Here is a 27,671-nt window from a genome sequence, read left to right on the forward strand (position 1 = left end):
GTCAAAGTAAAAGCAAACGGACTGCAAAAGCCCTCCACTCTTTGCAAAAAAAGAAAAAAAAAAAAAAAACACCGCTTGACGTACGAGTTTCGTTTATTTTATTTCGGAAAACTACCCAAATGCCAAGAATCCGTTTCAGCCCCACAAAAAACACCAGGACAAAAATGTATACACCAACGCAGAACTGACGTAACCCAATAAGAGATTTTTTTTTTTTTTGCTGTATGATTTGAGCGCCAATGAGTTGCTTCAGGTGTGCGCGCGCCGTGGCCACCAGGGGGCGTTGCAACAGACAAGCGTCAAACAAGCAGTTTCACAACTAACTGAACCCAGTAAGATGGAGCAACACTAGTCATGTATTCATAAAAAGTAATGATTAAAATGCTTGTGAATAGTATCGTCCGTCTACGTGTGTTGCTAGCATTCGTGTTTATAAGCACAGGTCACCCGAGATTGCTGCGACTTTTCTAAGCTCGTCACTGGCGTCTTAGCGTGATGCTAGCATACTTTTTGCTACGTGATGAACTTGCGATGGGTGCGATTCTCTTAGCAAGCGGCGAGCATTCAAATGTTCCCTCGCAACTGCCGGCCGGCAACACAAAAACAAACGGGAAGAGAGAAAAAGAAGACGACAGCCGGCGAAGACGGACGGAACCGACCGTGTCCGGGTTCCACCGGGAGACGGCGCCGAGGTCTCGGAGGAGGTAGTGCCAGGAGACGACGCTCTTCATGTTGACGTGCAGCTGGTGCCACAAGGACATGGCCTGCTGGTACAACTGCTCCGTCCTGCAAGCGCCGCGCCGACATTACTACAGCAAAGTACTTCAACTCGCGCGCAGCGGCAAGTATTATTACACGCTCACTGCATGCAAAAAAAAAAAAAAAAAAAAACCACAAAATGTATGCACGTGCATTTTGGATCATTTCATGAATGAGGAGGGTCACATTTAATTTTTTTTATATGGCAATATTGACTCATTCAATATGTCACCTGCCTTAAAAAAAAATGAAATATTTTTTTCACAATTTTGTGAATATTGAAAGTCTGGGAATGCGCTTAAACGCATTTGTATTTTTCTTTTAGAAATACTGAGTGGTAGGAAATGTCTTATTATATTCCAATTATTATTTTCAAGCCCAAGAAAATCTTTTGTGACAACATATATTTAATGCCCTTTCGTGACAGCGGATGACCGGCAGGCACTTGTGCATAACGGTTCTCAAATTGCGGGTTCAAATCCCGCCTCGCGCCCGTAGGCGGGAACGCTTGTTTTTCTGAGTGCCCGGCGAGCAGTTGAGGGGCTGCCCCGCCTCTCGCCCGGGACGCGACCCGCAAGGCAAAAGTCGGGCAATAGAATGCGGCCTACAAATAAACATTTCAAAATATTTCCGTGGGAAAAACGGCGGCCCGGCGAGCGCCCACCCACCTGCCGGCGACCTCCACGGCCTCCGGGTTGGGCGGCGGCACGGTGAAGCAGACGGACGGCACCGTGGCCTCGTTGCCCGTCGGGCTGATCACCTTCCACTTGCTGCGCTGGCCGTTGTCCTCCAGCACGCACTCGTCGCCGCGCGTGATCGTGATCTGCGATGGGGCGCGACGCCAAGATGGAGGACGGGAAGGGGCGAAGGGGGCGGGGCAAATTAGTCAGTGAAGATGAAGACGGAGGCGGGAAAAGAGGCAGAAACAAATGGACATCGTTCAACATTGAGATGATTCCAAAAAAAAAAAAAAAAAATACAATCCATTGAGGAGGAACGTCAAACGTGGCAATGACGCGAAACGGGCAAAATTTGAAAGCGAGACAAGGCAAAGGCGAACGATGGCGATGATGACAGGAAGTTGCACGGGAAAAAAAAAAAGCCCAAAGACGACGACCAGCAAAATAAAGAAAGCCCACAGCAATATGATTGATTATTCCTTGAAATAATTTTGCAATACTTGTCCTGCAGCTTCTCAGTACAGCAACCAAAGCAAAAGCTTGATTGGATTCTCGATTGGTATTTAATAGCAGTATCGTGGCCGGTATTACGCGACACATCTGCAACATTCTCAGTTCTGCTCTGCTCTGCTCTTTTTCCCGACGCTTTCGCCTCTTCCAAACACGTTCGCTGCCATTGACGGCTGCTTTAGAAGTCAAGCAGCGCCCGCGTCAACTGGGAGGCTCCGGGATACGCTCGCTCAACGATCCACATTCGTTTGAACACCTCGTCGATAGCGTTAGATAAGACAGGGAGCAAACTCGGAAAGATGCGGCTTGAGCGAGGAGGCGGAGCCGATCGAAAGCGAGAAACGAGACAAAACGGGCGCTCTACCTCAACGTTTGTCTTGACGGGCGGACCGAGGGTTGAGGGCGACGAAAGGAGGGGTGGTGAAAAGCCAGGAAGATGAGGGGATGGAGAGAAAGAAGAAAAAGAAGAAGACAAAGTGAAGGCGACAAACTTGTGCTCGCTGACCATTTGGAAAAATAATCAGCCGAAATGTGACTTTCAGGGCATAAAAGGTGAAATGCGACATTACACGTCCAGTCTGACAAGGCGCCTCAGCTAAAGTGTGCAGAAGGGGCAAAGTTCATTTGAGGGAAATCCATTTGGGGCTACCTCAATTTGTTTGTAGTCGCAGATGGCGCGGACGGGCGTGGGCGCCACCAAGGGGAAGTCGGCGCTGCGGGGGCGCAGCTGCACCAGCGTCTTGGCGCGGCTCACCAGGCTGGCCACTTTGCCGCGGTGCTGGATCAGCTGCTCCTTCTCCTCCTGTGCGGGGGCGGGGGGACGGACACACACACAAATATTAAACAAAATCTGCGGAGAAAAAGACAAAAAGAAGTGGCGGCGAGCCAGAGCGGCACCATGGAGTCCTGCAGCAGGTCCTCCAGCCGGCTGAGGCGGCTGCTCCTGTCGCAGGCGTACTGCCTCCCGATGGTCTCGTGCAGCTGCCGCAGGTACGTTTCGCAGTCGCGGGCGTCGCTCATGAAGCCGAAGTACGCCGCGTTGTCCTTCAGGTGCTGCTCCACGCACAGGCACAGCTGCTCCACCCACCGCCACTGCGTCTGCAGCGCGGCGCCGTACGCCTGCCGACACCCGACGCGTCAGGCGCTTGCCGCCGCGTGGCCCCCTTTCTGGGCGGCGCCTTCCTCACCTCCACGGTCTGCCTGGCGGGATGCTCGTCCCGACACAGGCGGCGCGCCGTTTCCTGGAGGGAGCGCATCGCGTCGCGCTTCCGGTCCAGCTCGCCGCGCAACTCCTGAACGCAGGACAAGCGGCCGGCGTCAAACGCCAGCTGGCGAGGGACCGCCGTGACGTCCGCAAAGTGGTAACGTCGCGATAGCGCGGTCCCTCCGTTTCAAACTGCACGGGCTCGCCGACGCTTTCGGCGCGTGCACTCACGTCGTACGAGCGGCGCTTGGCGTCCACGTCGCCGTTCTCGTGGCTCCAGTCGAAGGCGATCTCGTCGTCCTCGCGCTCGTTCAGCCAGATCAGCTCCTCGGTGCAGTCGCGCACGAACGCCAGCAGACTCCGCAGGCCGTCGAGGCGCCGCCGCGAGCGCTCCTGCGGGCGACGTGCACAGGTGAAGAAGACACACCCTGGCAAAAACTCGATTTGGGGGAAAAATGTCTAATCTAAGCTCAGTACGCATAAATAAGTTTCATTGGCAAGTTCTTAAGAGCATTTTCACTTCTTTCAAGCTTACTTGACAGAAGGAGCAAAAGTTTCATTGCTTTTTGTTCAAAATCCCTTTGGAAATTGTCCTCTTACGAGGTGCCTCCGACTTGAATTTGTTTTGATTAGAAGGAAGAAGGAATGTTCTGGGGAAGACTTTGCAGCACTCTTCAGACACTGTGAACAAACGAGTACAAACACGCGCGCACGGCGACACGTTACTGACGAGTAGTTTGCAGTACTGCCGCTCCAGCTCGGCCAGCGCCTCCGAGTAGTTGCTCCTGTAGTCGCCGGACACTCGGGCCTACGGGACGACAAGGCGGCTGAAACCGGGCCGACCATTTCCGGCCGTCTCGGCGCGCTTTTTCGGTACCTCGTAGTCGTGAGCCTCGCGCAGGCCGGCGGCCATCTCTTCCACGGCCGCGTGCACGCGCTCCTGTTCCCGCAGGTTCTTCTCCACCGAGGGAAGGTCGGCTCCCCACTCCGCGACTTCCACGAGCTCCTGAACCGCCACGGCGAGGGGTTGGGGGGGTTGTTAAGCCGAGGGGAGGGACCCGCTACGGCGTGCCGGAAGGCGGAAACCCGTCCCCACCTGCGTCTCCTCCGCCCAGCCCAGAAGCTCGTAGACGAACCTCAGGCCGCCCTCGTCCTCGGACGACGCGGCCGCCGCCAGCCGGGACCGGGTCGGGAGCGGGCGCGGGCGCGGGCCCGTCGAGAGCCCCGGGCCGTCGGACGGTCGACCCGGGCCCCCCGCGGACGAGTCAAAGTCGCCCTTCCCGTACAGGCCGGAACATTCCAGACGGAGAGACGCCAGCTCCTCCTCGAGGCACGCCGCTCTGCAGGCACGGCCCCCGCCGGGGACATTTAATTTCTCATCAAAATCATCCGCGTGAAGCGCTCGCCATCCTCAAATCCAGCAGAATTAACCGCCAAAATCCAAAGCGAATTGTCACCTGAACGCCAGCTGCTCCACTTGGTAATATTTGTCGGCGCGGAGGACGTCGACCTCCTGCTGCGTTTGCACCAGCAGCCCTTCGCACTCTCGCAGGTAGCAGGCCAAGTCGCCGTGGCACCGCGGCGCCTCGCCGCTCTCAGCCCGCGACGCGTCCTGCGGCCAAGCGGACGGGCGTCAGGCGGCGGCGGACGCGCGTCGGGACGGGCTACTCACGGCTTGAAGGGTGTTCCTGGCCACGGTGAGCTTCTCCTCGCAGTCCAGGGCCAGCTTCTGAAACTTGTTTGCTCTCTGGAGCAGCAACTCCAGTCTGGACACCAATGAAAAGATCCGAATCAAAGAGTTCCCCAGAAATAAATGGTCCCGAGGTACCACCCGAGAAGCGTCGACGTGGACCTGTCCACGGCGGGCCGGAGAACCTTCTCCCGGTCCAGCATCGCCAGGATGAGTCGGCCCCACTCCTCTTCCAGGTCGTCGGGGTGCAGGCCCTGAGGAAGCTTCAAGCGGCCGAAGTCCATCCACACCTGGAAAAGGTGAAATTGAATTTTGGGAAAGGTCGAGCGTGTCGATTATTTCATGCTTTCCGCCACGGCGGCCTTGATTGGCACGACATTGCACGTGGCATCATCCTGCCCTCCCCGTTCCGCATTTACCTCCAGAAGTTTGTAGAGGTGCGCCACGTGACTTTTTTCCAGCTCTTTCGTGGGAATCTCCACCTCCTTGCAGTGGACGTACTCGTTGTAAAGCGCCTGCGGGACACAAAAGTCCAAACATTTCAAACTCGTCTTACTTCAAAACAAACATCTTCCAAAAAGACTCTCGGGGATTTTTGCGACCGATCGCACAAGTGAAACTGGGCTGGTCCCCGTCGTGCAAAGATTTGAGCCTCTCTGCGGAAACGTCAACAAGACCTCCGCTACTTCTGGATTCTGGATCCCGAAACACATTCTGCCGGAAGACACGACAAACCAAGCGTGCGGAACCGGAGGCCAGAGAAAGGCCGGCCCAGATGTGTGCTGCGTTTACGGCATTTTGCGCGAAGCAAACTCGGCTCCGTCGGTCGCAATTGATCAGGCGAAAGTTTGCAGACCGGCAACAAATGAGGCAGCTGCGTTGAAGAAGAACATTTGAGCAAAGATCACCTTCAGGTCGACCGGATTCTGCGGGAAGTTCTTGTCGGCCATGACGGCCGTTTGCCGGCGGCTCCACTGGAGCAGGGACGAGAACCTGGACTGATACTCGGACCAGCGCTGGTCCACCTCCTGAAATAGTCAAAGCCAGCAGAAAATGAGCCGCCGCAAAAAAAAAAAAAAAAAAAAAGTTTCAATTTTTTTTTTTTTTTTTTTTAAAATGGGGGCGTACATGCGCGCCGATGCCTTCGCCGCCCTCTGGGATTTTGGGGAAGGCGTCGTAGATGGACGACACGTACGTGATGACGGACTTCTCGTCCGGTGACGGGACGTCAACGTCTGGCGGGACCGAGGGGGAAAAAAAAAAAAAAGGGCGCAAACGTCTCATGTTAATAACAATTCAGAAAATAATCGCGTTTTGGCCTTTGCGCAAAACAGGATCCTGAAATGTAACAGAAGGCTTGATTAAAAAAAAAAAAAAAAAAAAATCATGAAATTAAATTATTTTAAACAATAACTTGAGTACATTTAATTCAAAATCATACATTATAATCCAACTAAGATGATGTTTTCATTAAATGACAGAACCCAAACAGAGTTGACAAATTATTCTTCATGACAAGTTACAAAAAATCTGCCATTAGGGGGCGTAGTTGCGCTCTAAATTAGCACCAGAAGGTAAACAATCACAGGAAGGACGACGACGACGACGACACAAGAGAAAATGTACACGGAGAGTCTAGCGAAAGCCCCAAAACGACGTTTCCCTTGATAAAAAAAAAAAAAAAAAAAAAAGAGTCGCGGATCCTCACCCTCGGCGTCCAGCAGTCGGGTCACCCCGAGCGACTCTGCGATCTCGAAGGCCTGCTCGAGGTTCTCGCGGTTGCTCTGCAGCGACACGGCCTCCATGTTGATCAGGTCGGGTCTGGAAATTGAAAAGGAAAAGAAAATGGAATTTGGGGTGGAATTTCCCCCCAAAATGCGGCCGCTTTTGGCCTTTTGGCAACCTGAAGGTGTGCAGCAGGGCGTTGAACATGCGGCCGTCGCTCCACGATGACGTGAAGTTGACGCAGCGGAGGCCGGCGTAGCCGTCGGTGGCCTGCTGGCTCCAAAGCAGCAGCTTCTCCTTGGCGGTGAGGTCGCCCGACTCGCCGCAAACGTAGATCTCGGAAATCTGCGACGGGAGGTCAAACGTTGGCCCGCGAGAGGAAGAAGACCCGACCGACCGCGGCCGTTCCCGGGGGGCGCCCGTCTTTCAGCTCCGCCTCCGCCCAGATAGCGGAAACCATTCCAAAGATGAGGTTTTTGCCAGGCTTTTCCCGCTCGACGCGACACGGCTCGGTAACAATCTCCCACGAATGGCCGAGGTTTATCAGATTATGACTAAAACCTTCATCCGGAGGGCGGAGTAGGGATCACTTTGGTTTTTTGGGTCGTTGCTTTCCGGACTTTGCCAGAAAAGGGCAAAACGACCTAAAACGACCTTTGGGGTTCATTCCTGAACCCTTTGGCCTTTCCTCTTACACCGTTGAGACCGCTCGTCCCAACATCGGGGTGCCGAAAAGCGCAAACTTGGATTGAACTTGGTGCTCTGTGGAAACAGAGCTGGAAGCTGAAACCTTCTGCTTTTAACGTCATATCCAGCTGTGACGCGGTCCGTGCGGTTCCTGTGCCAACTCGAGCGGATCCGCCTAACGGTGATTCTCCATCTGGCATTGAGCCGAGCGAATGCGCACAGCCGAGCTGAGCTGAGCTTCGCGTGCCGGCCTGCTCCAAATGTCGTCGTCGTCGTCGTCGTCTTACCCCAACTGTTTTTTTTTTTTTTGCTGCCATGTTGCTTTGAGACCTCCACCTGAACAACAGACGCTGCGATATGGCAACAGAGTGAGCGGCGACGTCCACGCAGCAGCGAAGCCTCAAGCGGACACTTTGACGGGCTTCCAGCCTGATGGATGTCGTCGTTAGCGTTCATTCTTGACAATACAAGACGCTAACGCTGACACGCGATTAAGAAGGAAAGACCCTCTGCGGCGCCTTGATTAGATTCTCGGGACTGAGGCAGGAAAGCCGAAACCGCTGTGGCTTTCCGGAGCCGATTACACACACACACACACACACACACGTACTTGACGCCATCGTATGCGCTGTCGTCGTGACGACGTACGCATACGACGACGGTACGCGGCTCAGAAACCGGCTCGGTAGATCCAAATATGTTCAAATACTGAAACGAGGAATTATCGGAATCAATTTATGTCCCTCCGGGTACAATCGGGACTCAACTAATACCGACCGAGTGTGGCTTGACGGAGCCGACGCTTCCAACCGACTACGCCAGCCCGGCCGGTCACGAGCCGGTGCGCCCTTATCAAAAGGGGCAAGCGCGCGCTATCAATTCAACGTTTAAACATGTCCGCGTTTCTGTTTGTGATCTAGCCCAATCTTTCCAGAAACATTTTTTTTTTTTTGAACATGATCTAACTTACATTTAATGTTAGCTCCTGATTGAGAAGTCCTGGTACTCTCCTAAAAGAAGAATCCAATAAACGTGTGCCAAAAAGCAGGCGCTAACCTCCGCCAGGTGCCCGTCGGCGGTCCGCCGCCGACGCTGCAAATCCCGCGGACTGTCCGCAACCGAGTCCAGTCTCTCCGACGAGCTACTGGTTAGCGTCTGCCAGTCCGCCCAGCTGGGAGCGGTGACGGCCGTCTCCGGCGAGGTCAGCGGCAGGTCGCTGGCGTACCCGGACTCCAAGAGAGAGCCTCTCTTTTGCGTGTCCATCCTGAGTCCTTTGGCCGCGATATTGTCCGGCATCCGGGTACGGTCGAGGGCATCCTCGCCTGGGTCTCCTTCGTCCTCTGATAGTTGGACTTTGAGAAGATTTCCTGGAAAGGGAGCAGCAGGCTCCTTGTGCACCTCCACCTCACGGTGACTTTCAGCCCCCCATGCCGGAGAGCCGTAGTCGCTGGGGTACACGGTCCTCACCACGCAGAGCTTACCGTCTACCTCTCTGATATGGACCACGCCGTTATATTCGCCTGGAGGTGGCGCTACCTACATGTCTCTCCTGCCCTCTCACACTTGGTTCCTCCATCTTCGGCAAATATGCAAGGTCTCTCCAAAACCCCGTGGATTTTCTTACGAACGCGGCAGATCCTCCCCCCTCCCGGAGTGGCGGCGCCGGTTCGGTTGGGGAGGCTGGAGACGTCAACGGTGGCGCTGACGGCGTCTTCTTCTCCGGGGAGGCAGAAAATTCCTCTCCAGGCCGGACTGGGTTTAGGGGTAAGTTGCGCTTGGGGAATTGCCGGGCCTAGAAGGCTACCGGTGGGAGAATTTGCAGATTCCGGCGAACGCGTACTGCGCTGTTCCAATTTGGGCACCATTAGATGAGAGCCCGGTCCACTGCTCGAGTCTGAAGTCCCTACAAACGAAGGCTTGGTCTCGAGAGCTTGAGGCTCATCTCCGACGTCGACTTTCCCGTTCCGCCTTCTCTTGCGCCTTCGCCGGAAACGTAGCCGCCTCTTTGTCGGCGGCGGGCCTCCCACGAGGTCGGCGTCTCCCGGAGGCCTCACGCAACCCATTGAGTTCCCCATCACCTTGTCTTCAGTCCCAGCAGACAACTTTGATATTTTTTCAAGTTGCGAAAGTGCAAAACTCCACAAAAAGGAACTCTGGGAAGGAAAGAGTCAGGTTGGTCTTAGTCTCAAAGTGAAAAACTGCAGATCCCATTTCGGAGGCCTTAATGGGTCATCTTGGTCCAGACCGGCTGCACTTTCAAGCATCCACACACACTTTGCTCTCGTCACGGAAAACTTCCGAGAGTATTCGAGGGCGCACGGACGGAGCAGAGACGTGCGGAGGAGGAAAAAAAAAAAAAAATGCGTGCGGTGTCCGGCGAGTGATTTATCGAAGGGGGTACTACTTGGCAGGCAAGGCGCTACGTGGCGTCAGAAAAGTGCAGCGTAATCCAGGGCCTCGATCGAGCCTTACGTAGACCTCCGAGAGGTTTAGTGCCGTGATTCCAAAGTCTTCACTCACGGCAGTTCGATCACACGTGTTGCAAGTCCTTGAATAAGTGATGCCTTCCCTTTAACTGCTGCAACTGCGTAGGTCATCCCCGGGGGGTGTAATTCCAAGCCGGTCAGAGGCGATGGATGCAGTCGACGTGCTGCGGAGCGAATGAAAGCTCCGAGGCTGCGCCGAGCCCGGACTGGTCGGGAGGGAGACACACACAGAACGCGGCCAGCCAATGCAAAGGCAGAATGCAGCCAGGCTCAGCCAATCTCCTCGCGGCTTGCTGGACCGTTGGAATCGGCTTCATCCGTCACGTGAGCTGCGGGTTTCACGGACGTCAAAACGTCGCCGCGACTGATGCGGAGTCATGGTCTCTGCCCCGACGGTGTTTCTTGCTTGACGTAATGTTCGCATCGCGCGACTTCCCTCCGGACACAAACGTGTCTTCGGTCTCGTGAGCCGGAAAGATTTGCACCCTCATCGGGTGGCGAAAGGCGACAAAGGCGCAACAAATCCACAGTTGGCGGGAGGACCGGCCCGCGGCTGTCCTTGCCCTCGGCGGCGATGGCTCCTCGCCGCATCGAATTAGGCCGACGCACGCGGACGCAAGTCCCAATCCTGAGATCGCCGTACTCGGCATCCGTCGCGCGAGAGGAAAGGAAGTTCACTCCGTTCGCAGGGCGTCTCCTCGCCAAGAAAAGAATCGATGTGGCCGTGTCGCTTGTGTAGTCGGATGCTCCTCCTGGGGTGGGGGTGGGCTTTCTCTTTCTTTTTCTTTTTTTTTTATCCCCCCCCCCCCCCTCCAGCCTGTTGATGAAGGCGAGTCCTGGATGCGGCTGCTACCTTCTGCTTGCTTTATCCGTCGCTAGCTTGCCAGCAGAGGAAAAGCTTTTTTTTTTTTTTTTTCCTCTTCTTTATCTCCGGGCTGCGGCTGCGGCTGCAGCTTCCCTCCTCTCTCTCTCTCTCTCGCTTTCTCACATACAAACCGACCCTCCCTCTCTCCCTCTCTTCTCCTCCTCCTCCTCCTCTCCACTTTCTTGTTGCTGCTCTCTTCCTCCTCCTTGCTCGCTCATTTAACTGTTAGCAGACCAAACGCATGCACCAGAGCTGAAACGCCGCATTGGCTTAAGAAAAGACAAGAACGCTTGACGCTACACACAAGTTTAAAAGGTGTTCAAATCGTGGGGGGAGAGAGACAAAAGTATATTTTGAAATATGGTCTCTTATATGGCAGAGTTTCTGCGGGTCAGGAACATCCTAAACGGGTTGAGGTCTTCTTTCGAGGGGCAGGTGAAGAATTGGAAAAAGACATTTTTGGCTGATCGGACCCGTGAGCCACGGCGCTAAGCGGCGACGACCCGTCAAAAAAAAAGCACCAAACGGGGGAAGAAAAAGCTGATTGATCCCCTTCCAGTGCCCGCTCGCGATGCTATTTTGTCAATAACCAGCAGATACCTCGTGCAGCCTTCCAGGAACGTTTCAAACGACTCAAACATTTCACTCTACAATGAATTCAGCGTGAATGATTCCGGAATGTTGTCGTCAAGCTCGCGACCTGACGCGTATTTCGTTTGGACGATGACGTGTGACGGCCGTGATGTGAACCGGCTTTGTTTGCTCTTAATTATTTAGCATTTCTTTTCACCGATTGACCCAAGATGAAGTCTTGTGAAGTTCACAAATTGCTGGCACATCAAAGAAACAAAAAGTCAAGTGCAACGCGCAGCCACATTTTGGAATTCGCTCGCTTTCGATTCAAACATTTTAAAGGGAATACGAGAGTGCGTGAAGTCAACGGTTAGATTCATCAAATCAATGGAAATGACAAAAGAAATTTTTAAAATTGTACTTTCGGACAAAACTGTAACGATGACGCTGACCTGGAAGTGGAGGATGATGGTCCAGATGAGCCCCAGCGTGAGCTTGGGGTTCCCGTCGGTGATGTCATCGTTTCGGATGTTGACAAGTTTGACCTGGAAGAAGGCGAGCAGACGCTTTTTCCTCAAAAGAAGACAAAAGGACCCAAGTAGCGCAAAGACGAGACCGTACTTGTCTTTGTCTGAGGAAGTCCAAAGCGATCTGGACATTCTGCAGTCGGTGGAATCTCATGCGGCCTTTCTCTCGGGACTGCCACACAAAAAATTGGGGGAGACGAAAAATCAGGAAAGCGGCGAGGGGAGCAAAAAAAAACGGGCGAGTCGAGCGGCGGGGGGTGGGCAAAAAAAGCCTTGAATACAAAGTGACAAAAAGACAAAAGTCACACAAGATGAGTCAAGACCCGGCATCCATATTTGGGGACCCCCCCCCCCCCCACAAGTTAGTTCGTGTCAAAAGCGCATCCGTTTAAACTAAAGCACACTTAAATTGAAACATTTCAGAAAAATCACGCATGAAATTTTAACCAGTCAGTCAGAGAAATTCATATTAAAAGCGCAATGAAAAATTCCCACTGAACTACGTGCCATTTCATTATACTTATTACAAAAAAATGACTTTTTCCATTTAAAAAAAAAAAAATATTCAGGTAAAAAAAAATATATATATAGTTGCAGTTTATACAACCAAATCAATAAATGTACTATATTTAAAAAAAACTGACCATTTAAAAACTTAAATGCAAATGGAAAAAAACATTTGAAATATGAGGGCCAGTCAAGCATGTTTTGATCAGCTTGTACAGTTAAATTAGCGGCGCCTTGAGATAAGAGCTCAACTGGTTGCGTGACCACGCTTGAAACTTAAATCGCAAATCCTTTTTCTCCAATGAAAAGAATTCAAATGTATGTTTATACATGTGCAATGTACATATAGAAGTAAGCTAAATAGGTGGGCTTTCTATAACACACACTCATGACAATTAAAAAACACTCAAAATGTTTCTGAAGGCGACGAATGTCAAATTCACTCGTAGACTGCAGTAATATTCGAGGATAAAAAAAAAATATGGCTGAGTAGTGTTTGATTGTCTTTCTAAATGTGTTGCGCCACCATTTGCGTTTCAATAGCCGACGTCAAAAGCGACGCCGACGCTATTTGTTAGCTCGTCTTTGGCATTTTGCATTTCCTGTTAGCGTTAAACCTTACGAAGGCAAAGCTAGGAGGTGGTTTTAAATCCACAAGGCGGACGTTTGACTTGGGTTTGCCGTGAAGCGGGCGTGGCAACAAACAGCACACGAGTCTGAAATGCATCTTTCATCTCCAATTTGTCTTCTTCTAATCAAGCGCTTGGCGTTATCCACACTCATGCAGCTCCGCGGCGCCACCAAGAGGGTGCCGGCGCCCGGCAGGCGAGGACCTACTCCCTGAGCTCCTTTCTTCTCCTCCTCCTCCTCCTCGTCCTCGTCCTCGTCCTCCACCGCCAGCAGGATGAGAGGAGGCGCGCGTGCGGGGTACGCCCGTTTCGGGAAAGGGGTGCTTCTGGGTCGCTACGGTAACAGCAAAAGGGGGACGAGGGAGGAAACGGAGGATAAAAAGAGAAGAGGCGAGAGGACGAAGGAACAAATCACTCGTCCGACGGCGAGGCGGCGTCGCGGGCCCGGGCAAAAGCTCACCGGACCTCCAAACGCAAAACAACTCGCTCACACCGCAGAGAAAGCGGATACAAGAATGTGAGAGATAAACGTTGACGAGAGAGTATGAAAATGTCAGCACGCCATCACGTGCGTGTGGAGGTCTGAAGGGTAAAATAAGACCACGAGAAAAATCATTTGAATGTGTGAGTGAAAAAAAAATGTGTGACACTAAGACGTACGCAAACGGAAAAGTGGAAGATCAGAAGAGCGTGAGAGCACCTGCGAGTCTGAGCGATTAGCATAGCGAGAAAATGACAACGTGTGTGTGTGTGTGTGTGCGTGCGCGTGAGAGAGAGTCTGAGAAAGGGAAGACTGAGATAGTCTGAGAGTATGTGTAAGATTGCAAGGGTACGGACGTGTATGAGAGCAGGACAACACGAGTGAGATTGTACAAGCGGGGAAAGCCTGAACGTGTTCCGAGTGCGACGTGAAACAATGTGAATGTGTGAGAGGACGCGTGTGAGAGCACCACTGGGACACTTTGAAACGTGAATGCGAGAGTGAAGGCTTGTGAAATCGTCACCCGATGAGAGCATGAAACTCGAGAGATGGCGAGAGTGCATTCTCGTCAGCGAGAACGTGAGCGAGAGAGCGGCCGACTACACACCAGGGTGACGCCGGAGAGAACCTCCAGCAGGGAGATGAGGTTGTGGCCGTCGCGCAGGTCCTCGTACAAGTCGCCGATGTGCTTCCTCACCTACGAGAGCCACAACGAGACACGTGAGGAATTTCGGGTCACCTCGCCCGCCCAGCTCAGATTTCCTCCCGTCATTTATTCCCATTGCGAGGTGACCAGGAAGTCTCGTGACCACGACGACGCGCTGCGGAACGGAGAGGACGAGGGCCGACCGTGCGGCGGCGAGCGGAAAATACGTTTTGCGGTCAAGGACGCCAGCCACCTTTGTGCCGCGCTCGTGCGCGTACGCCCGCGGGAGGGAGACACGGAGTTCCTCTTCGGCAAAGAAGAAGAACTCCGTGTCTTGCACAAACGGTAAATCCTAAATCAGGGTGCAGGTGCCGCGCGTATCATGCGGATTTTCAAAATGGACAACCCAGCGGGCCCGTCTGATGTGCGCCGGCTGCTCAAGTGCACAAAACGGCCCGTTTGACGCTCCCGCTTGCGTGTTCCAGTTCACCTTCTCAACTAAGTGGGGACGTTTGAGAGGAGACTGGCTGGAGGGGGGAAAAAAACAAAAAAAAAAAAAACAAGAATCCATAAAATGTGTCCGCGTGTTCATTTATGTTGACAAAATATTCAAATGTGGCCACAAATAAATATTCTACAGACGGTGGTAATGGTGACAAGGGCCGCTTGAAATATGGATTTGAATGGATTAAAGAAAAAAACATATATATGCGTTCATCTGAGATGATACGCTGTGGCGACCCCGATAGGGACAAGCCGAAAGGAAAACAACAACAAAGATCGTTGTCATGAACAAATGGAGCGCCCCTCCTCCAGAAAAACGATGACCTGACATTTGTTATTATGACTACTTATGATGGTTTATTTTGAAAGGAGACGTGTTGCCGGTTTTTCCTTCGAAAAGCGCAGTCACGCTAACTTTGGCTCGGCGGCCCGCGACCCACTTTGAGCGGCTGACGTCAGGGGGTCGGACGGGCGCTCGGCTCCTCGTGCCACGGATAACCCCGCGTGCCGTTCCTCGCCGGCACTTGACAGCTGCGGCGCAGGCGCCGCGGCACGTGATGTCGTACGTGCCCCCGGCAACGCGGAATTTGGCTGACTTCCTCTGTGTCGCCGTCCAGTGAGGGCGCGAGTCGTAATGACGGCGCTTCGGGACCGCCAATAGCTACAAACGATGAAGTCACACCCCTCCAAAATGGTCAACTTTTTAAATTCCCAAAACAATGTATACGCATTTCTCTCACGGCAACAACCGTGGCCGCCATTGTGAAACGGGACGCGGGAACGGCGAGCGTACCTTGATGAGGTGCTTGTTGACCCACTTTGTGAAGGTCTTCTTCTGCACTCTGTCACGCTCGTCTGCGGGGAATCCAGAGAGCAGCGGAGTTAACGACATCATCCGAAACGTTCCGACAGGACTTTTTGCGGGATCCGGGAAGAGCCGCCGTCGCGGCTAACGGACAAGCCCGGCAATTGTTTTTGCTCAAAGGCTCGCTTGAGTATAGCGCGTTGTCGCGGCGACACGCAAGACCCCAGACGAAGTGAGCTCTCCACGCATTTCCCACCACCAACCTTTATTTATGTAATGTGTTTATTTTATGTCACTTTTATTATCCACCACTTGCAAAATAATCCGATTAAAATGTTTTTAAACATTTAAAATTGCATTTTGTGTTGACCGGTGTTGTCTTTGACTAATATTTACAATTGTTTGATGATGGGAAAGAATTAAGTGTGACAAACTTTTAGGGAAAAAAAAAAAAAAAAAAAAAAAAATCAGGAATGGGACAAACTCTCACATCGCTGTTTTTACATATATTTTACTCATTTTTCTCTTTATACTACTGGGCTGACATAAACGTGAGAAACAAATTGATCTTTATAGACGTGAATTTAGAGAGGAGGTGTGTCTGTGTACTATTCAAAAAAGTCGCGTTTTTGCTGACATTACAAATTAATTGGTCCTGACCCGCCAGGGGTGTTCACCAGGAGTCGATCCCGGGACCCCCGGTCGTGCCATTAGGACGGCTCATTTGCAGAATCAGCGTGTGGATGCAAAACCCTTTCAACGCCGTGATCCACTTCAGGATTTGCAGAACCCGGTTTTGTCGCAACAGTCGATCTAGATCCAAGACGCCCGCGCTGCGTTTCTTCCGAGAATAGAAGTGGATGCCAGGCCAACAATGTCTCATCATCGAGCGCTACCTCCTCTTTCCCACCGCAACAAACAACAACAACAACAGCCGTCACCCCACGACGCACACACACACACACACACACACACACACACACACCGCTGGAAACAATTTTCCTCTCTGACATCTCCAAGTGACATCATTCCATTTGGGAAAAATTCAACTCCAGTGCTTGCCTTCTTTATGAATTATTTTTGTGCTTTGGGCCTGTTGTCCGCTTAGGTCACGATTTTCAAATCTCAGGAAAAACAGGAATGACTTTTTGTTGTATTTTTTTTTTTTTTTTTTTAGGAACAGTGGCGCCTTGATTTCCAAGTGGTCGCTCCTAATAAAAGACAACTGATGAATATTTGCACCTGTCCAAACGAGACAAGCCTCTGTAGCACTAACAGGTGCTTAAATGGCGCCCCACAGACAAACTGCCAAACTAAACACGTACACACTTACAAGAGGCTCGAAACATTTTCAACTCCTCCGACAGTAATCGGAAAGGATTTCTGACCCGGAGGACGTCGGAAGCTTAAGCGGGTGAAACGCGTCACTTGTACCCAAGTCAACGCCTGCGTAGACGTAATGCAGAGCCGAGCCGAGTTGACACAGCGAGCGCATTTCAACAGGCGCTTGCCACATAGTTTCAGTACACTGCAACACGCCTTCCTCCCAAACCTGCTGAGCGAAAGTATGTTTATGGGCCATTTTTGATGTATGACACGCACATACAAATTATACAAAAATGATCACAATCTGTGTGTGTGTGTACACCATCGCAGAGCCTTGGTAACGGGAACGCGATGGCACGCATTGACAAGACAAGAGGCCAGCCGGGCAGGCAGGCAACCCCACTAACAAACAAACAAAAACTCAAACTCTCTCTCACGATATTGCTCTCATACGCAGTCACTCTCTCTAAAACTCTTCCCACCGACCTGCACAGCACATGCGCGAGTAGAGGTGCGCGTTGAGGAGAGACTCGTTCCTGTAGTCGGGCCACATAGTCCGCGCGCCAGCGTCCGCGGCTCGTCCCGATCCGCCCCCCCTTTCGCCCGGCGTCCGTAGCGCTCGCCGCACGTGTCGTGTCGTGTCAGCGCGCCTCCGCCGGCCACGCCCCTCAGCTCAATGACTTCCCCTCCCTCCCTCTCTCCCTCCCTCGCTCGCTCGCCCGCAGAGTCGAGCCCTCCCTCGTCCGCCACCGTCACAAAGTTCTATTTTTCCAGCTGCTGTCACTTTTGAAATCTCTCTTGATTTTTGCTTCTTTTCCTCGTCGAGCATCGCGCAGCCCCCGTGGCCAGCCCGCGGTTGAACCGAGCCCGGAATTGACCCTAAATTTAGAAGCCGGCGACCGTCGTCCAATCGCAGCCCTTCACCCCCGGAAGCTCCGCCTCGCTCGCTTCCTGGCCGGGGGAAATTGTGCTGTGTCACATCTGAAGTGAAACGGAGCCTAGCGTGGGAGAGGCGGCGGAAGCGAATCGGAGCAGCAGAGGATGCTGGCTCCAAACAGGAAGTGACGTTGTCGAGATGCTCGAGAGTAGCGCCTTTGCAAATATGTGGAACAAACCCCAACCACCTCCAGAAGTACCGTGATGACCAACATTAAAACACAGCAAGATGCAAAAGAGGGAAAAAAAAAAAAGTCACTCAGCCTCACTCTTACGGGAAAGCAGAAAGCCGCCGAAGCGACCCAGATTAGCGCCCCCCCGCCCGGCCTGCCTCCCTGGCTCGGTGCCGTCTTCTCCTTCTTCACTTTCACTCCGAGTTGTCGGCTTTCACGTCTCACGGGAAGCTCGACAACGAGGCGCTCGCGTGCTGTCCGCGCTACCTAACGGCCGCCATCCAATTCAGTATTAGCTTTTCATCAGATGCGCGTGCCGTAAAGTCTGCACCCGTGCGGCCCGATGGAAGATTTATAGTCACATTTCTACTGCCTGTTGTATAAAACGAGATTTTAAAAACTAATTTTGTCGCAGGCCACTACGTTGCGAACCAAAGTCTGCCTTTACAGGTAGAATCAAGATTCATTTGTTGTTTGTTTCAAATTTGGCTGGCATGATGTCGGTGTCCCTCAGAGCTGCGTCTCAAGGCTCTTGGAGTTTTCACGTCACATTAGTTTCAGAGTGGTCTTCCCTCATAAAAGTGACTTGTTAATGTCGTACGTTGTAACTGTTGTGCTGCTGCAGTGCATGAAAATAACCTCGTAAATTGTTGTAATAATCCAGATTCATCTTGAAGTGACGATCAGAGTCCAGTTTAACGAGCGTGTGATGACTTGCCGCGAGCCCCACTTAGTTACGGTCTGGACGCATTTGTGTGAACCGCGAGGTCAGAGCCAAGAGGTGAGAAGTGCTGCAGTGAGTTCTGTTGGGTACACACTTTAGCACTAGCTTCCGATAAACGGCGCATACTTTACCGCTGAGTGGTTGCGTTAACACAGTTGGGGGTGTGGTCAGTTATGCGTTCGCGGCACAGATCCTCCGTCATTGTTCTTTATTTGGGGATTGCTTTGACAAAAGGGTCCCCGAGACGTTTTATTTCAACACCTGAGAATTGTTTTGAATCGTGCGGTGGCGGAGTCAACATTCCTCTCGGAAAGGACTCCCTCCCGTTTTCCCTTCTGGACCGTAATGAGCACGAGACGAGGTAACACCTGCACCGTAAACCAGAACCTCACAGCTCCGAGAACTCAGCACGCGTTTGGGCTCCCGCCCGTCGGTGCTGAGCTACCGTTTGAGCCGATCGCATTGCAAGCAGATCAAACCGGTCGCGTGTCTCAAACCAAAAGCAACAAATGCCAAATGGGCTTTATGAAAGCCTTAAGCCTGCAATGTGACCCGAGCTGGAGGTTCCGGCTGAGTGCTGGAAATGTGAGACCACGTCAACAAACAACAAAAGCTATTAAAGCGAGCAAGAAGCCAAAAAAATGTCAAGAATATGGCGTTAAGAGAAAACTGTTATGGCCCCGGGACCAATGGCGCAGGTGTACCAAATATGGTGGTGAGTGTCGTGGGAGTAGCGGAGCCTAACCCAGTTGACTTTGGGCCAGAAATTCAATGTCAAGTGAAAACTCAAAGGGTCCCGAGCCCCAGCCCGGCGGGACAACGACACGAGAGCAGACAACCAATGAGTTAACAAAAGTCATTGCTAGTTACGTCTAAGTTAGTCTTCTCCAGAAGAAGAGAGATGCTTAATGAAGCAGCCAAAAAGCTTGTCCGCAAAAATAAACAAAATACACAAGTGGCTAACATCGATAGCGCACAGTGCCAGTTGAACAAAGCATCTGATAAAGGGCGGCCTCACGTCCGCTTCCAAATGTGGACTCGGAGCCCGAGCAAATACTCACACGCGGTGTTTCGCTGTAACGGGAGAAACAACGCGTCGGCCTTAAAAATAGAACAGTGACACGCTTGCACGGGAGCGAGCCTTCAGCGCTAATGCTACGTGGGACAAAAAAGCTATCAGGATGTCACATGCGATGTTACCGCGAGCATGACAGTTGGTGAAATTAAAAAAAAAAAACAAAACAAAAAAAGTGGGTGGAGTCTCAACAGGAAGCCCACGGCACTGATGTCTAATATGACAAGATCGACTTCCTTCCTTCCTGTCTGGGCAGTTATTACCTCCATCAAGCACAAGCGGCGCGAGGGGTCGCCGACGACGACGACGACGACGGCGGTACAACCAAAAGCCGGCCGCGGTGAGGAAGTGCACCGTCGCCACAAGGAGGGGCGCCATGATGTCCGGGTCGCACAGGAAGTCCATGCTCCCGGTTAGAATCCAAAAGAACACGAAACCATCTCTTGGGACCGCCAGCTTAACAAGTGCGCGCGCGGTCCTGCTCTCCATGGGGTTGCCCTCCCTCCCTCCCTCCCTCTCTCTCTCCTCCCCCCCCCCCCCCCCAGTTTGGTTAATCAGGCTGCCAGTCGACGTTTCGACGTACGAAACTCGAAAGCAGGAAGTCACGAATGGCACTTCCTGTGTACCTGCTAGCCCCAGAACTCACTTTTACATTTCTCTTACAGAATTAATAAACTAAAGCACCAATGAGTATGTGATATACAGCGTGTGGGGGGCCACTGCAAAAATACATTTAACGTCCACTGATTTTCCAATCTATAGGCATCAGAGTAAAGTGAAGATTCATTTTTTTTGTCTATTGACAACATAACTTCCAAATAGTGTCGCTGTTGGACGACTGACATGACTTCATCAAAAGAAAAAGAAAAAAAACACATCATAGTGCTGTTTTCCTTACTAAAACATAACTTATTTTTCTTCATTCATAACATTCACACCCATTTCCAATACCACACACACTCACACAAATATTGTTGTCCATTTGAATTGTTTTTCATTTTCAAAGTTGAACCTTGCCGCCCCTCCTCTGAATAAAATGTCTTTTGCTGGCCTCGTTTTCCGCTTCCATTCTAATCAGCACTTTTATAATTAAAGCGACTCACAAATATATAATAACCGGGGAGTTAAGGAGTGTGCGTGTGGACGCACGCGTGTCTGTGTTGTGGTTTCTGTCAACGTTGCCACGAGCAGACTGACGCATCCCGGATGCGACATTTAGCTTGGGTCTATCTTTGTATGTCTGATGACTTTTTTTTTTTTTTGGGGGGGGGGGCCAGGGGGGGGTCGTTGTCATTGAACTTCTTTTATCCCCCTCTTGGGGAATTCGACCACAACTTGATGCACAGGGACACCCCCAACAGGCCAATGGCGGAACAGCAGCCCGCCAAAGTTGACGCAGTAGTGTCGCTTTGATTTTTTCAAGATTTTTTTTTTTTTTTGTAAATTCAAATGGATAATGTGCTTTGGGGGGGGGGATTCATAATAGCAATAAAAACATGGCATGTATGAGAAAAGTATGTATGAAAGTGGAGCTGAGGTGACGTAATTAGGTCTGCGCTCACCAGTGTTTTTGCTTTTAGGAATCGCAGCGACGCCGATACATAAATGACTCCATCAAAGCAAAAAAATTGCAAGACAAGCGCTTAGTGAAAAAGACCAAAAAAAAAAAAAAATATGTGGGAATCGGTTGCACCGCTGCTCGCCACAGTGGGGCAGAAGAGACTAAAGCTCCGGTGTCACACTGTTGTGATGGCCAACTTTTAGACTTTTTTTTTTTTTTTTTCCCCCCCACCAGTGGTCGACGACTGCTATAAAAATCATAATCGCAACCATATTTGTTCATGGATATCTGTCAAAGGTTCGCCTTTGAGACTGCGATGTCCGCGATATCGTGGTTGATTTATGGGAGTATTTTTGGCTTTGGGTGACATGAACCCCGATTGGAAGTAAGCTTTGAATGGCGCCATTCATTCATTGGCCACCGCGTGCACAATGGCGCCTTTTGTGACGTCCTCTGCGCGTGAAAACGACACAACGGCATTCAAGTGCCTCACATTCATCCCTTGGGTGCACCTTTCCTCCACCCCACCCCCCCCACGCCCCCAATCTGCGTCCTTCGCTGGGTCGCACTGACATGATAACGGAGATGGTGCAAAAAAAAACAAACAAAAACCTCACAAGGGCAGCTGTGCGATAGTTTGATGCAGCCTTTCGGACGAAAACTACTGCAGTAAACGTCACGGCAAAGCCCGATTGTGTAGCGGTTCACATAGCGGCACCGCACTCGCCCGATACTCTGAACGCGCTTAACGACACAAAACAGACAGACGGGTGGAAATTTCAATCTTAATGCGTCAAAACATCACGTGCCGAAAAACTGGAGAACATTTGGCCTCAGCTCCCGTGCAGTACCACTTTTAGCACACAGGGGGCAACCTGATCCAGATAGAAAACTCCCAGCTGTCCTTCTCTCGTTAATATTTGATCAAGTGTTTTTAGACGGCGACAAGCGAGCGGCCACCCGGAGCGACGAGTTCGGCACGAGCAATCGAGCTCGGGGCGACGGCTCGGCCGATCGCGCGCGCCCTGCGCCACGAAGAGGGACTTGGCCGAGAAAACAATTAGCGGCTGAGCGAGCGAGCGAGCGAGCGGCCGTCATCTTACGTCATGTTTTGACGGGATGAGCTTAGCGGGAAGTTAGTGAGCAGACAGACAAGGCACCCCGAGAGCCCATTAAGAGATTACAAGTAGCATGACCCCCCCCCCCCGCATAAAGTGACAAGTGTGGATTAGCAAATCTCAACACACACCCTCATTAAACGGAGGTTGGCCCAAAATGCTGCCGACTTGGAAGCCAACGTTGGAACTTGACGAGCGCTTCTCAACGCTTGTCACTCTGTCCTTGTCCAGTTTCTAAGCCGCTTATCCCAACAAGCGTCGCGGGAGCGCCGCAGCCTATCCCACGTACGACGACACCCTGAACTGGTCGCCGGGGCGCCGACATTTTCCATTCCATTTTCCGAGCGCCAACCCGCCTGCATAGAAATTCAGAACTCTTGGGGTTTAAAAAAAAAAAAAAAAATCGCTTCATGTATGTACAGTATGTCGATTTTTGATGCCGTTGCAAAACGAGTTTCTGTACCACCGAAAGTTGAGCTCCATTTTATCTGTTTAAAGTGAACTCAAACGCCGGTCGAGGACCACCGTAAACGTTTACGCTAGGCTGGAGCGTTTGTTGTCAGTCAACAAACTGGACTTGCGCGAGTTCTTCGTCTCGGCCTGTGCGGCACAACGCAAATCAAGACACCGGCAGCTCATCCTGACGCTTGTTTTCGTCTCCTCCCCATCACTTTCCCACGTAATCGAGAGATGTGGCGGCCCCTCGACGGACGCCCCGTTGCGTGTGCGCCCAAAACAAACATGAAGTCATCCTGACCTTTAGCACGTAAAATAATCTCACCAGCAGGTTGTTAGCATGAGCATTGGCGCTCGAAGCTTGCGAGATTGACGACATGTTGACGGGGCCCTCGTTTGATGGGTCACGCATCAAAGTAGGGGCAGACCCCGAACGGGAGTCGGTCGGTGGGAAAGGAGGGAGGAGACCGCGGAAAGGGCAGATTTAAACCCGACAGAGAAAAGAGAAACTTCCCTCAAACTTTCTTCAGAAGGAAAAAGTTGCTCGATTGATCTGCGTTTGATGAAGATGGAAGCGGTTGGTTGGACGTTTGCAGTTAACTTTAGTGAGCCAAAGTCTTTGACTTTGGGATACTTTTTTTGCTAATACTGTACATTTTTGTAATATGCATGTTTGTGTTAAAAAAAAAAAAAGTGAAATCTGGCAAGTTTTAATAGGGTCTTTTTTTCTGTTGCTGACTGCCAAAACAAAAAATTGATTCCACGGAAGAAAAATAAGAGCGCATTTGGTAGCGGATCAATCGGAAAAGATTTTTGGAAAATATCAACGAGACAGTGCCAAGCTCGATCTTGGTGCCAATTTGCCTTTTGAACAGCTTTCTTGTAAGTACCCAAAAACAAAGTATTGTCAAACAAATGAATAGCCTGCAGGATAGCCAAAGGTTCCCATTAACGGGAACAAAAACCTGGACCAATTGGAGCAGGTTTCGAAGGAGATTTGTCAATACTTTTATTAGCACACGCGATGTCAAATGATCGCCTTTAACGGGCTGCGCGCTCCAAAGAAAGGTAGCGCGCAAAACTCTGAGGCTCATTCAAACGGGTCAAGAGCAGCAAATCCTTGCCGAGTTCGCACTTGTGCCAGCGTCGCAACCGCAAACGTTCACCAGGGGCCGTGAGAGCGACGGTGGAAAAACATCGGGCGGAGAAGGTCGGCGAAGTCAAAGGGGGTTGGGGGGGGGGGGGGGGTCGGGGCAAAGAATGCGAGCGTGGACACAAACAACACCACGGCGACCGGCTGTTTGGGTTGCCACGGATGCGCCTCCATTAGGATCCGGTGCCGTCCACCGCTTGACCCCGCCCCCTGACTGACCGTGTGACGTCACAAGCTGAGGAATATGCACCCAAACGCTCGCACTAGTAAAAAGCATCAGGAAGCCGCGCTGACCCAACGACTTGCTTTTGTGCGTCTGCATACTGACTTGGGTTAGGAACGTAAAAACAAACCGAAGTCAAACTGTGGCCAAGCGGGAAATTTGCCAGCGCGTCACATGATCAATGGGGGACGTGATTACGGGAGACGTCCGACCGTAATCCCGTTTTAACGAGCGCGCACCACGTAGCTTGCGGCTAACAGAATTGCGCTCACGTCGGTGGCATTGAAGATCAAAGCGGGCCGCGGGGGGGGGGGGCTCGCTGACGGGCGCTGGTGGGACACGCCCACAAGTGTCACGCCGCTGATAAGCGCAAAAGCAAAACAAGATGCGCTTATCACGACGCACGCATCTGCCGCACGGCTGACAACATCTCAGCGAGTTGCAACAAGAGGTCTTGACCCTCATTTGAAAGACTTCAAGCCCGACTTTGAAAGCCAAAAACTTTCCTAGCTTGAAACTGCCAACTCCAGCTTCTTGAAACCCAACCCTGACTCTGTGCTTGAAGCTAAAGTTTGAAATGTTCGTTTAAAACCCAAACCCCAGTTTGCAACACGAGTCATTCAAGCAAGCAAACTTATTTCAAACCTTAACCCTGGCTTGAGGCCTTCCTCCATTTAAAAACAATTGCTTGAAACCTTAAACCTGCCTTGAAAAGCCTGGATCAAAACCCAAAAATCCAGTCTTGAAACCGTACTTTAAACCCAAAAACTAAACCCGGCTTGAAAGTTGACTTTATAACTCCAATTCAAACCCTAACCTTTGCTTGAACGCCAAAATATGAAAACGTGCCGCAGGTTCAAAACCCAAAGGTGACGTGTCTGAAAAGCTCTGCATTAACTACAAAACCAAGGTGGCTGCGGATAATAGCGCTTGAAAGAACGTTTACATAACCTGATCAACCAGCTTGGAAAGACAAGACGCTAAACAATGCTAACAGTCCCGTTCCGCTTGGCTAACATTCACAACCGCGCAAGCAGAGTCATACATGTTATTGCATCAGACTGTTAGCAAACAAGGCATAGTGCATAACGCAAGACTGTTTGATTTTGTGTTGGGGTTTTTTTTTTGTTTAAAACAATCCAAACCTTGAGGCTTGCAAACCCCCCCCCCCCCCCCCCTAATCCAATTGGACCTGGCTTTGAACCCGCATGACTGCGGTTTGCCAGAAAATCAACTCATGACGGCCGTGACAATGCCGGTAATGTTTGCTTGACTGCAAAAGTCCAAAAATCCTCATATGACTGCCTTGAGCCGCCAGACAAAACACGTCTTGTGTCGGAACGGAAGCTAATAAAGTTACTTGGGAGTTTAGGAATGTACGTACAGTACAGACCTAAAAGTTGGTGCTGCGCCATTTTTAGCAAGTCTCTTGGAAAACTGTGAGCAAAATGTCAATACTGTGCGGAAAAGGCCGTTGTCTCAAGTGACAGCCTAAACCCAACTGCGGCACATTTGAAACGGACGGGTTTGGTGCTGACCGCTTTCTTGCAAATACGTCACCAATGTCCACTACATTAAGTTTGTGTCGCTATCGTGAGCGCAGGTGAGTTCACCTTCATTCATGAGACCGACAGCCTGTAATGCAAAGCGATGCTAACATGCTATGCTAACATCTTGTGCTCACATTTGGTCGAATTCGCACACCTAACGTGTAACCTCACGTATGTCATGCAAAGCTAGCTAACAGTTGATGATGCTAAAAATGTCCCTGTAGCATGTGACACACATATATGCTAAATTGCTGTTAATCTGTTATGCTAACAGAACAAAAAAAAAACCTTGACAGCCAGAAAAATGTACTAATTTGTCAGAAAGCTCTAGAATGCTCCAAAAAAACGATGCAAAATGTGAAGCTAATGTGTCACGCAAAGCTACTTTAGCAACACACAAACCTGTGCTAAAAGTAACATGAACTGTAACGCAGTGCCGAGAAAGTGGCCACTTTTGAGAAAGTTAGGCTATGCTAACAGGTTATGCTAACATGGTCGCAGGCTCATGAACCTGAAAAGCAAACGTTAGTGCACTCGAGGTCACTGAAATGAAACAACAAACTCTCGAGAAACAAGGAAAAAAAAGATCGAAATACTGTCGGTGGCTATGCTAACAGGTTAGCGCAACGTATCGACCTGAGCTATGTCACACGAAAAGGGTTTTGTTTTTTTTAAACGTTAAACTTGATATAACTGATTGGTTAGTAACAAATGGGTCAGATTCTCGTCATATCTATTGTTCCCTGAATAATATTACTTTTTCCTGACATTCCACCCTACAAATAAGTAAAAGTACGTACGACTCGTGCTAACGTCAGGATTAACGTTGGTATCGGGCAATGCAAATATCTGAAGCAAAAAAGTGGGATCAGGGCATCCTTATGCGATAGCGTTTGTGCTAATACGCCGTGCTGCTCGAAGGACAGAAATGCTTGCTACGTAGCTAACATTGCCGAAACTTCATACATGAGATGCAAGCAGGTGTGAGGTGGAAGACAACAACAACAACAACAAAAGACCACTTCACTCTGGCAAAGAAGACGAGCGTTGCGTGATTAGCATGCCAACAATCAAGGATGCACTTTAGTGGTTTTCAGATTACCCAACTCACTTTCAACAGACTCCTAGCGCCGCTACGCGCACCGAGCTGCAGCCGTGCTGACACTCAAAACCGAACATCTGCCGCTCGTCTTTTGTTGCAAATCGGGCGCGTGGCATCTAACGTCGACCGCCACAGCGGGCGGCTAACGGAAACAATTCACGCCGGTTCGCTAACGAGCCCCCTGCAGCTCAAGGGGAGGGAAAATTTGTGGTCCAAGCGCGACCGTTCATTTGTGAAAAGGGACAGATTGTCCAGATCATCGGTAAATTGAGGTTAAAAAAAAAAATAATAATAAATAAAGTTTCATTTATATTGCTAACCCAAGTCATTTGAACTTACTGACCAAAATAAATGCACACAAACACGCCCGTTAGCTAAAGATTCTATTTCTTCTTTGTCATTCATCCAGGTCAAGTGTTGAACCGTTTTTCTTGTTTTCAGAAAACGACGTGGCCACATCACGCTCAAAAATGAATCAAAATGCAATTACCCATTCCAGCCTCCCCCCACCTCACTGGCAAATGTTTTTCCATCCATCCATCCATTTTCTTTGCCACTTATCCTCACAAGGGTCGCGGGGAGTGCCGGAGCCAATCCCAGCTGTCAACGGGCAGGAGGCGGAGCACACCCTCAACCGGTTGCCGGCCAATCGCAGGGCACACAGAGACCTCGCTCTACAATACGCATAAAGTATCAACTTTTTGGAAAGATTTATTTTTCTTCAGAAGAGGGAACACCCCCCCCCCCCCCCCATTCTCGGTAAAGAAAAGTTACTTTGTGTTCTTTCTGCGAGAGTTCAAAATTTTAGAATATCAGGAGGAATGGCGCAAATCCCAGAAGACAGAAAATGATAAAAGTTGAGAAATGTTTGAAATATTTTGGGAAATGGCAAAAATGATTGTAGAATTTTGATTTTTTTGGGGGCAAAATGACTTCCAAGTCCATTCGACGCGAGCGCCTGAAGAGCAGGTATGACATCATTGTTGCGCCGCCCAA

At 50.9% G+C, this 27,671-nt stretch overlaps 1 protein-coding gene across 5 annotated transcripts in view; it reads right to left on the reverse strand.

Moving 5' to 3' along the window:
* Positions 1–27,671, reverse strand: part of macf1a (microtubule actin crosslinking factor 1a) — a 93,679-nt gene that overhangs the window by 52,331 nt on the left and 13,677 nt on the right. For 3 of the 5 annotated variants that reach the window (XM_061822755.1, XM_061822771.1, XM_061822787.1), the window contains 22 exons: positions 15,267–15,328; positions 13,931–14,020; positions 13,051–13,176; positions 11,801–11,878; positions 11,632–11,724; positions 6,747–6,913; positions 6,552–6,664; positions 5,972–6,078; positions 5,752–5,871; positions 5,263–5,358; positions 5,006–5,133; positions 4,826–4,919; positions 4,611–4,765; positions 4,250–4,493; positions 4,031–4,159; positions 3,884–3,961; positions 3,385–3,546; positions 3,137–3,241; positions 2,847–3,068; positions 2,599–2,751; positions 1,428–1,582; positions 660–786 (listed from right to left, as the gene is read on the reverse strand). In XM_061822755.1, coding sequence (XP_061678739.1) covers positions 660–786; positions 1,428–1,582; positions 2,599–2,751; positions 2,847–3,068; positions 3,137–3,241; positions 3,385–3,546; positions 3,884–3,961; positions 4,031–4,159; positions 4,250–4,493; positions 4,611–4,765; positions 4,826–4,919; positions 5,006–5,133; positions 5,263–5,358; positions 5,752–5,871; positions 5,972–6,078; positions 6,552–6,664; positions 6,747–6,913; positions 11,632–11,724; positions 11,801–11,878; positions 13,051–13,176; positions 13,931–14,020; positions 15,267–15,328 — 2,804 coding nt within the window. Of the gene's footprint in view, positions 1–659; positions 787–1,427; positions 1,583–2,598; positions 2,752–2,846; positions 3,069–3,136; positions 3,242–3,384; positions 3,547–3,883; positions 3,962–4,030; positions 4,160–4,249; positions 4,494–4,610; positions 4,766–4,825; positions 4,920–5,005; positions 5,134–5,262; positions 5,359–5,751; positions 5,872–5,971; positions 6,079–6,551; positions 6,665–6,746; positions 6,914–11,631; positions 11,725–11,800; positions 11,879–13,050; positions 13,177–13,930; positions 14,021–15,266; positions 15,329–17,090; positions 17,205–27,671 lie in introns of those variants that run through there. The other 2 variants (XM_061822778.1, XM_061822763.1) reach the window with 2 other exon arrangements.

Source organism: Syngnathoides biaculeatus, chromosome 1 (genome assembly GCF_019802595.1).
Source record: "Syngnathoides biaculeatus isolate LvHL_M chromosome 1, ASM1980259v1, whole genome shotgun sequence".
NCBI classification, from domain to species: Eukaryota; Metazoa; Chordata; class Actinopteri; order Syngnathiformes; family Syngnathidae; genus Syngnathoides; species Syngnathoides biaculeatus.